Source organism: Hyperoodon ampullatus (assembly GCF_949752795.1).
Source record: "Hyperoodon ampullatus genome assembly, chromosome: 3".
NCBI lineage: Eukaryota > Metazoa > Chordata > Mammalia > Artiodactyla > Ziphiidae > Hyperoodon > Hyperoodon ampullatus.
Window position 1 is genome coordinate 101,663,395 of NC_136916.1, and position 14,868 is coordinate 101,678,262.

At 37.1% G+C, this 14,868-nt stretch overlaps 1 protein-coding gene across 1 annotated transcript in view; it reads left to right on the plus strand.

The window, feature by feature from the left end:
- Window positions 1-1,010: 1,010 nt before the first annotated feature.
- The window catches only part of AQR (aquarius intron-binding spliceosomal factor), a gene marked incomplete at its 5' end in the record, with an annotated part of 104,275 nt that continues 90,417 nt past the window's right edge, over window positions 1,011-14,868 (plus strand). The window contains 4 exons of the mRNA XM_079700477.1: window positions 1,011-1,085; window positions 3,525-3,581; window positions 5,896-5,936; window positions 12,333-12,368. Of these exons, the coding sequence (XP_079556603.1) occupies window positions 1,011-1,085; window positions 3,525-3,581; window positions 5,896-5,936; window positions 12,333-12,368 (209 nt within the window). The remainder of the gene's footprint in view (window positions 1,086-3,524; window positions 3,582-5,895; window positions 5,937-12,332; window positions 12,369-14,868) is intronic.

A 14,868-nucleotide genomic window follows, 5' to 3' on the forward strand; every position in this document is an offset into this window, starting at 1 on the left:
AATCATTATGTTGAGTGAAAGAAGAAAAAATGTACATACTGTATTATTTTCATATTTATAAAATTCTATAAAAAAGGATACTAATCTATATATCTATAGCGACAGAAAGCAGATCAGTGATTGCCTGAGAATGGGTGGGTAGAAATGGGATAGGGATGGATTGCAAAAGGGACTAGGAAAATTTTAGAGACATTGGATATGCTTATTATTATGACTTTGGTGATGGTTTCACATATGTATGACTATTTAAAAAAATAAAATTTTACACCCTATGTGCAGTTCATTATATGTTAATTTATATTTCCATGAATGTTAAAAAACAGTTAAAATCGGGGCTTCCCTGGTGGCGCAGTGGTTGAGAGTCCGCCTGCCGATGCAGGGGACACAGGTTCGTGCCCCGGTCCGGGAAGATCCCACATGCCGCAGAGCAGCTGGGCCCGTGAGCCATGGCCGCTGAGCCTGCGCGTCCGGAGCCTGTGCTCCACAACGGGAGAGGCCACAACAGTGAGTAGGCCCGCGTACCATTAAAAAAAAAAAAAAAAAACAGTTAAAATCAAGCCTCGCATTCCCCGTTTAGTTTTTTTTTCACTAATACTTTTTATAGGGTTGAAAGAAACTCCGAGTCTCCCTCTCCCTCCCCGACCCTACCACAAGAAAACCTTAACCAACACCGTCTACCTGGTCACTGAGACATCAATCCCGTCTCCCTGGGTGTTTTCTCTCAGCTTCCCGCTGGGGGGCAGGAGCGGTGAGGGCGAAGCCCTTGCCTCTCTAGCTCAGAGCCAGCGCTTGCATGCACTTCCGGCCCCGTTCTGTTCCGCTTCTCGAAGGATGTACAAGCCGCGGATCGCGTTCCCTGTGGTCTGTAAACGTTGAGGATATTCTGCTCCGCGGGTTTTTGCATCTCGGAGTTAGGCAGCCGCAGTCGCTTCTTAGGGGGAAGTGTATCGGGTTCACCGCTGCTCGGAGCGGTCCTTTTTTTCCCACTGGAGCGGAAGGAGAGTGCTGCCATGACGGCCCCTGCTCAGCCCAAGAAAATCGTGGCCCCTACGGTATCCCAGATCAACGCGGAGTTCGTGACTCAGGTGCGCTTGGGCGAGTCTGGTGTGTGTGAAGGGGTGAGGACGCTGAAGCCCTGAGGCCAGGAGGTGGGATTTTTCTTGGGAACGGGAGCACCGAGGAGGCATTCGTTTGTCAATTCATACACTCAAGTCTTTTTACTAAAGAGTACGTGCTGTGTGCCAGCAACTGTGCTAGCTGTCGGGGAGACCGTGGTGAAAGAGGCTCTGCCCCGAGGAGTTCATGTTCCAGGGGAGACAGACACATGAAAAGCGAGCTTTGCTATGTTAGAGTTCGTCGCAGGAGCGACGGATTCACAGAAGGAACACCCCAGTCACGTGAGACTGTCAAGACGTTATCATAGCAGAGGTGATACTGAACTGAGGGTCGAAGGAGGGATAGGCTTATTCTTAGCCTTAGAGTAACCTAGATCTTTGAAAGGAATGGTGAGGATCTGACAAGACACCTGCTCCAAATACATGCATCTACGAAGAGAGCAATCCCGTGGTCAGAGAGCGTTCATTTAAAACCTGTTTATTGTGTTGCATGGTGAACCGCGGTTGGCTTTGAATAGGGAAACATAGCCCTGTACCGCTGAGCAACTTTCCTCTAATCCTTATTTGTTGCTTTGAGTGTTGGATAAGAGTGCAAGTAGCTCTATGCAGAGCTAATTACTCACTTGCTTCTTTCTTCTCTGTGCCCTGTTTCAGAAGATTTGCCAAGGCAGAAGCATAAGAGTCATTTTGAATCCTTAAAGAGTTCTAATTGCCCTTAGGATAATGACCATGGAATCATTCACCTTGTTTTGTGATCTGGCCCATGCGTATATCCAGTTTCCTCTCTTTTTTCTCCTTTTCTAACAATGTTTAGCCATACTGAACTGCATTTATTTGTGCCATGCAATCTTCCACCTCCTGGCACCTCCTTTCAACATTGTTCCCTCTACTTCATTTTTTCCCCTACCTTTTCTTATGTGGTTAATTCATTGTCATCCGTCTACATTAATTTGGAGAGGTTTTTCTGGACAAGTTAGACTAGAACTCCCTTTTCCCATATGCTTGAATTTTTGTGGTAAAAGTTATTAGTTTCCTCCCCTCAGGGGTCTTACATTTTAGAGGGATGAGTGAGACAAATGAACAGGGTAGTTTCAGACAGTGATTATTGCTATCAGGAAAATGAAACGTCATTGTGGCAGACTGGGTCGGGTTTATGAAGAGCAGTCAGGAGAGTCCTGACTAAGACCCGAATGAGCTAAGACCTGAATGCAAAAGCTAAGACCTGAATGCAAAAAAGGAGCCAGTCTGGGGAAGAGCAGGGAAACAGTCCAGGGAGTAGCAAGTGGAAATGCCTTATGGTGTGTATGTAAAGAAGCCAGGAGAGCAAACTTAAGAAGTAAGAGGGAGAATGGTATGAGATGAGGGCAGAGAGTATGTAGGGATCCTACCATTTCCCTGCTCCTCCTCCTCCATTATTTCTGAGCACCTGGCACACCTGACCAGAGAAGGGGCTTTTTAATTATTATTGAATGAGTGAGATGTAGAGGTTAAAATTTAGTTTTAAGAAGATCAAATATCTGAACTCTGTGATCTCACTTTCTTTAATGATGGTTAGCATTTTTTAGCAGTAACGTATTTTTAAATTAAGGTATGTACATTGTTTTTTTAAAGACATAATGCTATTGCCACTTAATAGACTACAGTATAGTGTAAATTATAACTTTTATATGTACTGGGAAACCAAAAAATTCATGTGACTTGCTTTATTGAGGTAGTCGCTTTATTGTGGTGGTCTGGAACCAAACCTGCAGTATCTCTGAGGTATCCCTGTATATGTATTTAAATTCACATTTTTCAGGTAAAACCTGCTTTGCTGAAATATAACATACTGACTCTTTTATTCTCGGTAATAACCCACTGATAAACTACAATTTTTTTTTAGGTTTTGTTTAGGTGTGCCTGAGTGTATACTAATCACTTAAAGATTATTGTTTTGCAAATCAACATTCCTGAGGATTTTGAATCTGTTTTTTAGTACTGGCTCACCTGTTAACTAATTGTAGTCTTGGGCAGCTCATTTAATCTTTCTAGACTTGGGTTTCGTTAGCTCTATGCTGAAGATGTTTGACTGTGGTTATTAACTTCACCCTATTGTTTCCATAGGAGCAGTTTAAAAAGTATGCTTTGTTCTTTTTAAATCATAGTGGCAGGGTGCCATGCAGGGCATTACTGGCATTCAGTGGATTGGGCCCAAAGATGCTAACTGGTCTGCAAGCCCATATAGTCCCCTTAATAGGTAAATTACTCTATCTAGTCCCCTTAATAGGTAAATTACTCTATCGCCTCGCCCTGCGCCAGTAGTGCCCTGTTAGGAAACAGCTTGTCACTGAATGATCTCAGTCTGTTAGTGGTATGAATCTACAGTGGTATGAATCTATGACTTACTGTTTATACTGTTTACTTTTGCAGTTAGCATGTAAATACTGGGCTCCCCATATCAAGAAAAAATCACCTTTTGATATAAAGGTAAGTATTTTTGGTTTGCAACGTCCCTTTTGAATAGGTATGCTCTTTGTATCTTTTTCAAGAGCTAATTCGACAGAAGCTCTTCATAATTTTTTTAAAAGTTAAAATGAATGGTTTTCTAAACTAACAATTACTCATAATAGAAAATTTGGAAAATACAGAAGCTACACATAAGAAAATAAAAATAACTACCCAGAGATAACCTCTACTATCAGTTGTTTTATTTCCTTTAAGCTTTTTAAAAAATGTGTGGGGATTTTCCTGTTTATAGATTCTTAGATTGTTCTGATTTATCATTATTAGGTGATCATGTAATGAATATCTTTGTAAATACACATCAGTTTTCCTACAGTTTTTTAGACAGTTCATGTAGGATAAAATCTATTGTTTTCTCTTTTATTTTTAGGTTTATGAACTGATATAAAGATCTGTAATAATGGTGGAAGAGGTGGGAGTTGTTTAGAGAATTAGATGACTGAGGGCCAGTCATATTCAATTAGGGAAGGGACTTAGGATTCAGGTGACACAATTTAGAATAAACGAAAGGCAGAATTCCTAATGGAGGATTAATTCTCATTGACATAGGTTCTTAAAGAGAGGTCTTATAGAGCTAACATACACGTGCCATTTAACAAGTAGTGAAGACTCGCTTTAAGTTTGCCATTGTAAATTGGATTGTGATACTCTAGGCACTCTTATTAAAACTGAACTTAATCCCAAATTTCTCACATTATTTGAGCTTAAACGTTTTATTTATAAATATATTTTTGTTTTGCCAGCAATCCCATTTTATTCATCAGGAGGATATTCACAAACTTGACATACATTAATTACTCTTAATTATCAGCCAGGTTGCTTTATCTTACTATATGCTGTTTGTGTATGTTTGTGTTTGTATATGTTGGGTCTGGGGGTTCCTAGGGTCATTTTTCATTAATAACAAAAATATCTTTATGACACTACTAGATTGAGTTGAACTTAATTAGATCAAGGTTTTTAGAGATTAAATTTATATTCAGATCATTTTAGTTAACACTAGATGAAGCTATGTATAAGTTGGTATTTAAAGAAGATTATACCCTTCATTTTATTATTTAATTTGGATTTTGATAAACAGGAAAGCAATGACAAAATTTCATACAAATTCAAGACTTGCTTGCCTCATTGTCTTTCCCCCTTTACCACCCACAAACATTTATTTGAGAAGTATACTTTGAGCAGTTAAAAGACATAGTTGCCATAAAATAATATTATATTATACCATGTTAAACTACTTGATAATTTTAGAGTTTTTTTTTTAACTACTCTTGTCACTAGCACTACTATTACTTCTGCTACTGATAACTATTATTAAAGGCTTGCCATGTGCCAGGACCTGTACTGAATTCTTTACATGTGTTGTCTTATAGCAACCCCATGGGGTACTTCTTATTATTAGATCCTTTTTGTATACTGGGAAACTGAGCCTTAGAGCAGTCATGCATTTGCAAAGGTTGTAGTCTCCAGCAGTAAAGGTGGATGGTTTGAACCAGGCTTCCAACCCCAGAACCTGAATTCTTATGTATTATACCATCCTACCCACCCTAACCCAAGTAAGTGGAAATTCTGAGGTTTTATCATATGTGCTTGGAAGACAGGATGTAATGATTAGCATTTGCTTCTGTTATGTCTTTTCACTTTCAGTTTACTTTTTGGTTTTTGAAAGCACTTTGTTAAAACTCTTAGGTGGAGCCTGATAACATTTATATACTTTGTTAAGTTTTAAAAAATATCCTGATCTTGTGAATTTTTATTTTCCCTAGAAATGAAATAAATACATCATTTTATTTTTATTTATTATTATTTTTTTTTTGCGTTACGTGGGCTTCTCACTGCTGTGGCCTCTCCCGTTGTGGAGCACAGGCTCCAGACGCACAGGCTCAGCGGCCATGGCTCACGGGCCCAGCCGCTCCGCGGCATGTGGGATATTCCCGGACCGGGGCACGAACCCATGTCCCCTGCATCGGCAGGCGGACTCTCAACCACTGCGCCACCAGGGAAGCCCAATACATCATTTTAATAATTATTTCTAGAATTATTTTTATTTAGATATATTTTATTATTTATTTTTTTCTACTACTTTGCTTTCTGTTATTTTACATTTTGAGGGATATAATGGGATTATAAAAAATCTCAAGTATTATTTCAATAGCAGTGATATTTGATAGCTTTCCTAAACCACCTTGTTTTGTGTAATCTCAGTAATTGAAAACTCTCAATTTAGAGTCTGAAAAAAAGTTATTTGAGATATTAAACATTTTTATATTTTTAACAGGTGATTGAAGATATATATGAGAAAGAAATTGTCAAGTCAAGGTAGGAATGAGTTTAATTTTCATACATAGGAAGTAGATGGGACTAACTTGGATCTCATCTGAACTTCTAAACTAAGTGTAATCATAAACTTGGAACTTTCCTTCCTTTTTCTGATTTGGTCATCAAGGAGATGGTGACTAGAAAAGCTATATCTAGCTGCTGAAGATGCATAAGATATTTTTTTGCCTTTTAATTTTTGGCTCAGATTAGAGGGATTAAGTTCTTTAGGGTTTATTTTGTTTTTGAAGGAACGTGAGGAAGAGTAAATATGGAGATTTAAAAATTTCAGTTCAACTAATACTAATTTTCTTATTTTCTGATAAATCTTTTTGAAAGCTTATTTAAAAATTGGAAAAGTAAAATATACATGATAATAATTAAATACAAAATAATAAAATATGCATTTTGTACATAATGTATAAACTATATATATAATAAAAAATAAAAATTATTTTGAACAGTACCCAGAAAGGGTAAGTTTCAGTACATCTTCTTCCCTGTCCCTTAACCCTTAGTTTCTTTATTTATGTATACATCTGTTCCAGTTCTCTACCCCTTTGATTTTTTTTTTTTTTTTTTTTTTTGCGGTATGCGGGCTTTTCACTGCTGTGGCCTCTCCCGTTGCGGAGCACAGGCTCCGGACGCGCAGGCTCAGCGGCCATGGCTCACGGGCCTAGCCTCTCCGCAGCACGTGGGATCTTCCCGGACCGGGGCACGAACCCGTGTCCCCTGAGTCGGCAGGCGGACTGTCAACCACTGCGCCGCCAGGGAAGCCCCCCTTTGATTGTTTTTTTAAACAGCAAAGAGTTTATACTCTACATACCATTCTGCATCATGACTTTTTTTTTTTAAACAATGTGTCTTGGGCATATTTCCATATCTGCACCTGTAGATATATATGCCCAATGAGTATTTTAAAAGGTAACTAACCGTTTTAATATGAAATAGAAACATTTGTGTTATGAATGTCATAGACCTTATAAAATCTCAGATTTTATTTTTTTCATGTGTTTGAGTCTTAGGAGGTAAATTTTACTAAATATTGTAAAGGCAGTGTCAAAATAAGAGGCCAGTCGTTTTTTTAAAAAATTTATTTATTTATTTATTTATTTATGTTTGGCTGCATTGGGTCTTCGTTGCTGCGTGCAGGCTTTCTCCAGTTGCGGCGAGCAGGGGCTACTCTCCGTTGCAGTGCTCAGGCTTCTGATTGCGGTGGCTTCTCTTGTTGTGGAGCACCGGCTCCAGGCGCGCAGGCTTCAGAAGTTGTGGCGTGTGGGCTCAGTAGTTGTGGCTCGCAGGCTCTAGAGCGCAGGCTCAGTCGTTGTGGCGCACAGGCTTAGTTGCTCTGCGGCATGTGGGATCTTCCCAGATCAGTGCTCGAACCTGTGTCCCCTGCATTGGCAGGCAGATTGTCAACCACCGGACCACCAGGGAAGTCCCTGTGCAAACTATTTTAAGAAACAAGTTTTCGGGCAAAATGAAGACAAGAAGAATCTAAGAATGCAAACAACATAAGAAAAGCACTTAAAAATAAAAGACTATTTTACTGACATTGATGATTAATGTCAGCACGTGGGATCTTCCCAGACTAGGGCTCGAACCCGTGCCCCTGCATTGGCAGGCAGATTCTTAACCACGGCGCCACCAGGGAAGTCCCCTAGTTGTTTTGTTTTAGCAGTCGATTCTTGAGCCTGTAGAAGTAGGTAGGGCCAAAGACCATGTTAAGGTTTGTTTGTTTGTTTGTTTCTTTGTTTTAAATTTGAAGAGAAATAGGAAACGAGTGAAGCATGATGGTAGTATTTTTAAATTTTGGAGGGAGCAAGAGGCAGGAAATTTGGAGAGAGCAAGAGGCAGGTAAATATTGTTGTAGTCAGATTGAAGATAATGATGGCACGGACTAGCATGGAAAGTCAAGATAGAGAGGAGTTACCAATCTGAGAGATAGAAGTGGTTGGATGTGGTGAATGCAGGAAGGGAGGAATCAAGGATGGCTCCAAAATTTTTGGCAAAGGTTGTCAGGTGATTAGGTGCCATTGCTGACTTTTGCTGTTGTTGGTGGTGGGATTGGGTGTAGATCACTAGTCACTTTTAGAAATGTTGAATTCTAGCCACTGAAGAGCTATAGAGAGAGATGTAGAATATGCAGTTGGGTATTTAGGTGTAGAGTTCTGAAGAGAGGACTGGGTTGAGCCTACTTTGTATCAACCACCACTTCAATGCTAAGGGTGCATCAGTGAACATGGCAGATGAAGCCTCTACTCATGAAGCTGTGTTCTAATTCTTATCTAGACAGACAAAATATATACATATATATATATATATATATATATATATATATATATATACAGTATCAGCAGGTAGTAAGTGCTATGAATTAAAGTGGGATTAGGGTATAGCGACAGGACTGCTATTTTAGTTTGATGATCAGGCAAAGATCCTCTCTTAGAGTAAAGTAAGTCAGAAAGAGAAAAACAAATATCGTACATTAACACATATATGTGCAATCTAGAAAAATGGTGCAGATGAACGTATTTGCAAAGCAGAAACAGACACACACACGTAGAGAACAAACGTACGGACACCAAGGGGAGAAAGCAGGGGTGGGATGAATTGGGAGATTGGGATTGACATATATACACTACTGTTTATAAAATAGATAACTAATGAGAGCAGAATGTGTAGTACAAGGAGCTCTACTCAGTGCTCTGGTGACCTAAATGGGAAGGAAATCCAAAAAGAAGGGGATATATGTATATGTATAGCTGATTCACTTTACTGTACAGCAGAAACTAACACACATTGTAAAGCAACTATACTCTAATAAAAGAAGAAAAATTTGAGCAGATATGTAACAAATGACTTGTTGGTGTGAGTGTGGGTATGGAGGAAATTGCCTGAGGAAAGTTAACTGAAGATGAGTGGTTAGATAAATTCTAGGACCCTTTTTTATTATATATTAAGGATAAACCAATCTGGAATTTACCTTGAACCTTCAGAACTAGTTCTCTGCCTCTTTGTAGAACAGGGTTTCACTCCAATGATTGCTTAGTGTTTGGGGGGTATTTAATTAAGCCTTTGCTACTAATATTGCTTCCTTGAATATAATTTTTATATAATTAACAACTAAAAGCTGCTGGTGATTTTTAAGTTACATAGACTTGGCTAAGTCATTTTTAATTGCTGAAAGTAGTAACAGTCGTTGGCGGGCCTCCCTGAGTCTTATCACGGCACTCTTAACAGCCATATTCTCATCTTGTACATATTTAAACACTTGAATAAAAGTGAACTGATTGCATCTTGCCCCCAAATCTCTAAGTTCAAAAAGTTAAATAATGCACCTGTGTAGCACAAAAACTGTAGTGTATATTTTAAAATTTTAATGACCTTTTTTTTTTAGACTAGTGCCTTGTGGAAGCTGTTTTGCAGAGTTATATGCTCGTAGCTTCTTCATTATTGGGGAATGGCTTAATGTAAGATTTATTAACTTGTTTGTAGGCTATCAAAATAGGCAGTTTATAGCCATAAGGCACTCTTAATATGATACATTAAGGTTCTTATAATATACATTTTTTTGTACATCATCCCTGTTTCCCTAGAAGGCATCTGGGAATTAAATCAATCAGTTCTTATATTCTTATGGTATAAATGATCACTTCTAGAATCTCAAAATTAGATAGATCTTAAAATACCATATTGTTCAATCCCCATTGTAGTATATTACACAAAAGATTCATATTTGCTATCCTTACCATTATCAGATTTGGTGAATTTGTCTTAATGCATTTTATCTGTTTGATTTTAAAATATTAAAAGTAACAGTAATTGTCATTTCTGGAGTGCTTACTATGTGCCAGATTCTGATCTCAGCACATTGTATATAGCAGTGTATTTATCCTCACAACAATTCTGTGATAGTTACTGTTATCCTCATTTTATGGATGCTGAAACTGAGGTATAGAGAGATTAAGTAACTAGCCCAAGATATTTTACCATAGATACAGACAGCGCCAGGTTGTTAAATCCTTGTTCTCTTGCTCTTATCCAATACTCTGTTCTTAAATAGGACAGGGTCCATTTGCCCTTTAGGACTCTCTTAACCCACACACTTTGGTATGATGATTAATCCATCCAAGTGATTTTTATACTGAAAGAAAAAAAGGGATGGCTTTTAGAGCAATTTACTTTTGCCAGTGTTTATATTTCTTTTTATTAAAAATGTTTAAACCTCTTTACTATGAAATTAACAGAAAGCACATAAAATGTACAGAAACATTTAGCCTTCTGAATTTTTACCACCACTGAGGTAAAAAAACCAACCTTTTAGCATCCCACAAACCCTTATGTGCCCTTTGCTTTACCATTTAAATATGTAAGTATGCAAACGTGAACACTATAGTTTAGTTTTGCTTGGTTTTCAACTTTAAATAAATGGAAACACATGGTATGTACTATTTTATGGCTGGCTTCCTTTGTTCACAATTATTATTTGATTTTTTAATCATCTATTTAACAATAAATCTGGAGTAGGTAGTTCAGAAGTTCATAATGTGAGGATCTTTGTCAACCTTTTAACAAACTTTCTGGCTTTCCCTATGTGGTTGCAAAGGGGCTGCCACAGCTCCAGACCTCATGTTTTCACATATCCCAAGAGAGATAGCAGAGGGCAATTATAGCAGCAAAAAAAAACCCCTTTACCTACCCCTCCCCACTCTTTTTTTTTCCAATCAAATTTAATCATCTAGTTAACAATACAGTTAATAGACCCGATGTATTGTATATAAATTATACAGCTTTGGGAGGATTTAATGAAATGCATGTTAAACCCTTGACCAGAGTCAGGCTTTACAAAGCATGCTCTCAGTAAATATTGGTAACTTAATAAAATAACCATCCCCAAATCCTTTATTTATATTTCTCATTATTTCTTATAACTTTTCATCCTTATCTTTAAAGATTTTCTGGTATAATATCTAGTCTCTAGACCCATTTTTGTATCTTATATGTATACCTTTAGTTAAGTTCTTTATCTGTCTCAGAAAGTTTACTAGCAGAAGTGTAAAACCCCCAATTTAATGAATACTGCCAAGATTGCTATAAGAGAAATTGAGTGTTTTTGCATTATCTTGACCCATCAAAACTGATTTTTCACTTTTCCAGTCATCCATAGGAAAAAAAAATTGACCACTTCATCTCTTTTGTACATGAGGAAACTGGGTCCCAGGGTGTTTAAAGATGTTGCCAAGGTAACGCTAAATCATGACTAGAATACTGATCTATCTCGCGAGCCAAGATTTTCTTTCTTTCATCAATGAGGTCCTATATGTGGCTGAAGAAATTAAGGGTGCAGGTATTTGCATAGCAGGCCCTGAATTCTGTTGTCCAACACACATATAAAGTGAAATGCCTGCAGCTGGAGATCTAGAGTGTACCACAGAAGCTCTTGTATCCTCTCAGTGGCTTGGCTGGCTGTAGAAGCCAGTGCCTTGGCAGTGTTCTGTCTTTGTGCAATTGCACAATTAAATCCTTCATTTCATTCTCACTAAAGTTCTGACATTGCTTGCTCAGTGAAACTAAGAGATCAGAAATCAGTGGAATAGGATTTTGACAGGATAATGGTCTCTTGGGGTATTATAAATTTATAATGCATACTCATTTTCAAAGCTGGAGGCTAATATCCAGTGGCATGGTTCTGGTCTGGCTACTTTATTTTCAATATGCAAAATGATAAAACTAAATTAGTGGATGTTTGAACCTACCTTTGGAAGGATACCCTGTAACTACTGCATCATTTATCCATATAAAACAAAACACTCTGATTTTTAAAGTATATAAAGAGATATCTGATATTCCCTCCACAATTTTCTAATATTTTAAACTTAATGTCAGGGCTACAGAAGCCTGATTCCCATGTTTGTGATATAGATACATGTGTCCCTTGTGCTTATAGGAGGGCATGACTTCAGCAGAATGTTTTCATTTGATTATTAAATGGAAGAATGTTAGTCAGTGCTTAAGAAATTGAGACAGGCTAGCTTTTGGCAGTTGTGATCTAATATTATGAATATTGATGAGCACTTGTGTTTTGATTAAAATTACTTGGCTTATTAATCTATGTGTTGTATCCTTGTATGTCATGGTGCTGATTGTGTTTGTTATATGGGTAGGATATAAGTAACTCTTCTTAGACAGTTTTTAAAAATAAAATAAACTATATGAAACAAAATACAAACAAAAAATAAAAAGAAAATTTGCTTTTTTCAATGCATAAATAAATATAATTATTCTGATATGTGAGTCAATATTAAAACAAGATTCCAAAATACATCTTCATTAGTAACTCAGATATGTTTACTTTCTCTATTTAAATATTTTTACTATTTATTTTTCTATTTTTAGATTTGCCATCAGAAAGATAATGCTCTTGGAATTTAGGTGAGTTTAAAGGCTTTACTTTGATGAAGTTAAAGATGACAGTGTGACTTAACTTTTAGCTAAGTTTTCTGTACATTTCTGTGAGTGGATAAGAAAATAATTATAAATTTTAAAAGATTTATATTTTTGTGATTGGCTTATTTTGGAATACGTGTATGATAGCCTTTGTTTTCAAAGATGATGTTCCATTATTAGTGTAACTTGTATTTTGAGTTGTTTTTCACTAATTAAGATAGTGTGTGCTGAGCAATTTCTGAACTCTTCTTTGGTTCCTCTAGTGATAATGGGAGTAAGTTGGAATGCATTCTGTAGCCATTTTTTCCTTCCAGGCTAACTTTTTATTACTAAGCCAGCATTGTTCTGACCTAAGCCACTGATAAATATTTCAGACAGAAGAGAATATATAATTTTTAGGTTACAATTTAGATTATATGACAGCCAGGTGTGGCCAGTAGGCTGGATGTAAAAGCCAAGGTTGCTGTTGATGATAGTAGTATCTGCCACTTATTGAACCTTGTGCTAGGCACATTGATAAACATTTTACATACAGAGCACTCACAGAAACCCTGCAAAGTCAGTATTATACTCTCCACTTAGTGAAGGAAGAAACTGAGGTCAGAGCAGTTATTTGTTAAAGAAAATCCATTTAAGTAATTGGCAGAGCTGGGATGCCAATGTCTGATGTCAAAGCTCATGGTTTTTCCACTTCTCCACACTTCTTGAGGTCTAGTCTGCATCAGAAGTCAGTCTCTATTAACAACTGTTTCTCCCTACATACACTGATATGATCTTCACAAAAAATGTCATGATGTAGGTGTTCTTATTATTTTTATGGAGAGAAATTGAAGTTTATAGCTATGAATTAACTTGTAAGTAGACTCCTACTGTATCCTAAGGACTGTATTGTCACTGAATACTTGATCTCATTTAATCCTCATAATAATCCCAGTAAGAGCTTCCTTATTTTATAGAGAGCACTGAGGCTAGAAATTGGGTCCATCTGGCCCTTAGATTAATATGCCCGTTTCATCATATCATGCCATCTTTCAGAAGAAAAGTAAATAAAAATCAAGAGGATGCTGATATATGATTAGGATAAAACCAGAATTCTATGGTCCTGGCAAATATCAGATACCAAGAGAATTGCAGGAACTGAAGGAGAAAGCAGCAGAACATATTGAAGGCACCAGTGACAGTGAAAGATTTTTAATAACTGAAAAAGGGGGTTGTTACCTTCCAGGAACTTTTATGTATAATAATTTCTGAGTGAGAATGCCGTTTTCTCTGTGCCAGCCTCCAGACAATGAGTCTCAAGTTTGTAGTAGAGATAATTGATGGTCTCTTGCTAGAGTGGAAAGTGAGATGGCATGGAGGAGGTGCCTGGGTACAGGAGAGTGAACTGAATCTTTGATGAAATGCATCAGAGGAACATGTTATTATATAGATTACATTTGCTGTGATTGCCAAAATAGAATCAAGGAATTATTGAACAGTCCTTAAGTTGGGTTTAAAGAGATGTAGTTTGGAGTCAGGTGTGTATCATCTGTATATCATGGAGATAACTGCATCATCTTGGGCAAATCATTGACTCTAATATTCTCAGATTCATCATCTGAAAAATGTAAAGAATAGGTTTGCAGTTTGCTGTGTAGTCAGATAATACCCAAGACATTACTGTTAAAAACTGTGGCAAGCCAGTGATATCTGTGGGGCATCTGGCAGGAACAAATATAAAGATACTCTGAAAGGATATGTATTCCAACTATACTGCAAAAAAAATCCTATAGCTAAAACCCTGGTAAAGATGAGTTCAAACTCCCAATTACAAAGCACATTAAAGCAAGATTTAGTTGAAACAATAAAGAATAGAATTAGATATCCCCCAGAAAATCCCAGGTAATTATATAATTGATACACACTGTCAAATCATGTTTAAAATTATTATGGGCATAAAAAACCAAATAGAATATGTGAACAAGAAACAGGACACTAAATATGGACAGTTTGGGGAAAAATGAAAATAAAAATCATTGAAATTAGAAAACTCAATGGGCAAATTAAGTAGATTAGACACAACTAAAGAGGGAATTAGTGAATGGGGATTTAGATCTGAGGAAAGTAACAAATAATAGCAAAGAGAAATAGAGGTGGAAAGTATACAAGGCAATTAAGAGATCTAGATGCTAGAATGAGAAGATCCATTAGGAGTTTCAGAAGACATTTAGAGAGAATGAGGGAGTGTCATTTTAGAAGAGATGATGGTTAAGAATTTTCTGCAGTTGAAACATGAGTCTTTTAGATTCAGGAAGTATATACAGCAAATGGTGAACAGAGCAACAGTGACATAGTAAAGATCTTAAAATCTGCTGGAGAGAAAAAGATTACTCAAAGAGGAAGAAGAACAAATTGATTGTAGACTTCTCAATTGTAATGATAGAGAAGATAGTAGTATGAGACTAGTACATAGAAAAAAAGTAGGAATCTCAACCTAGAAAGAATT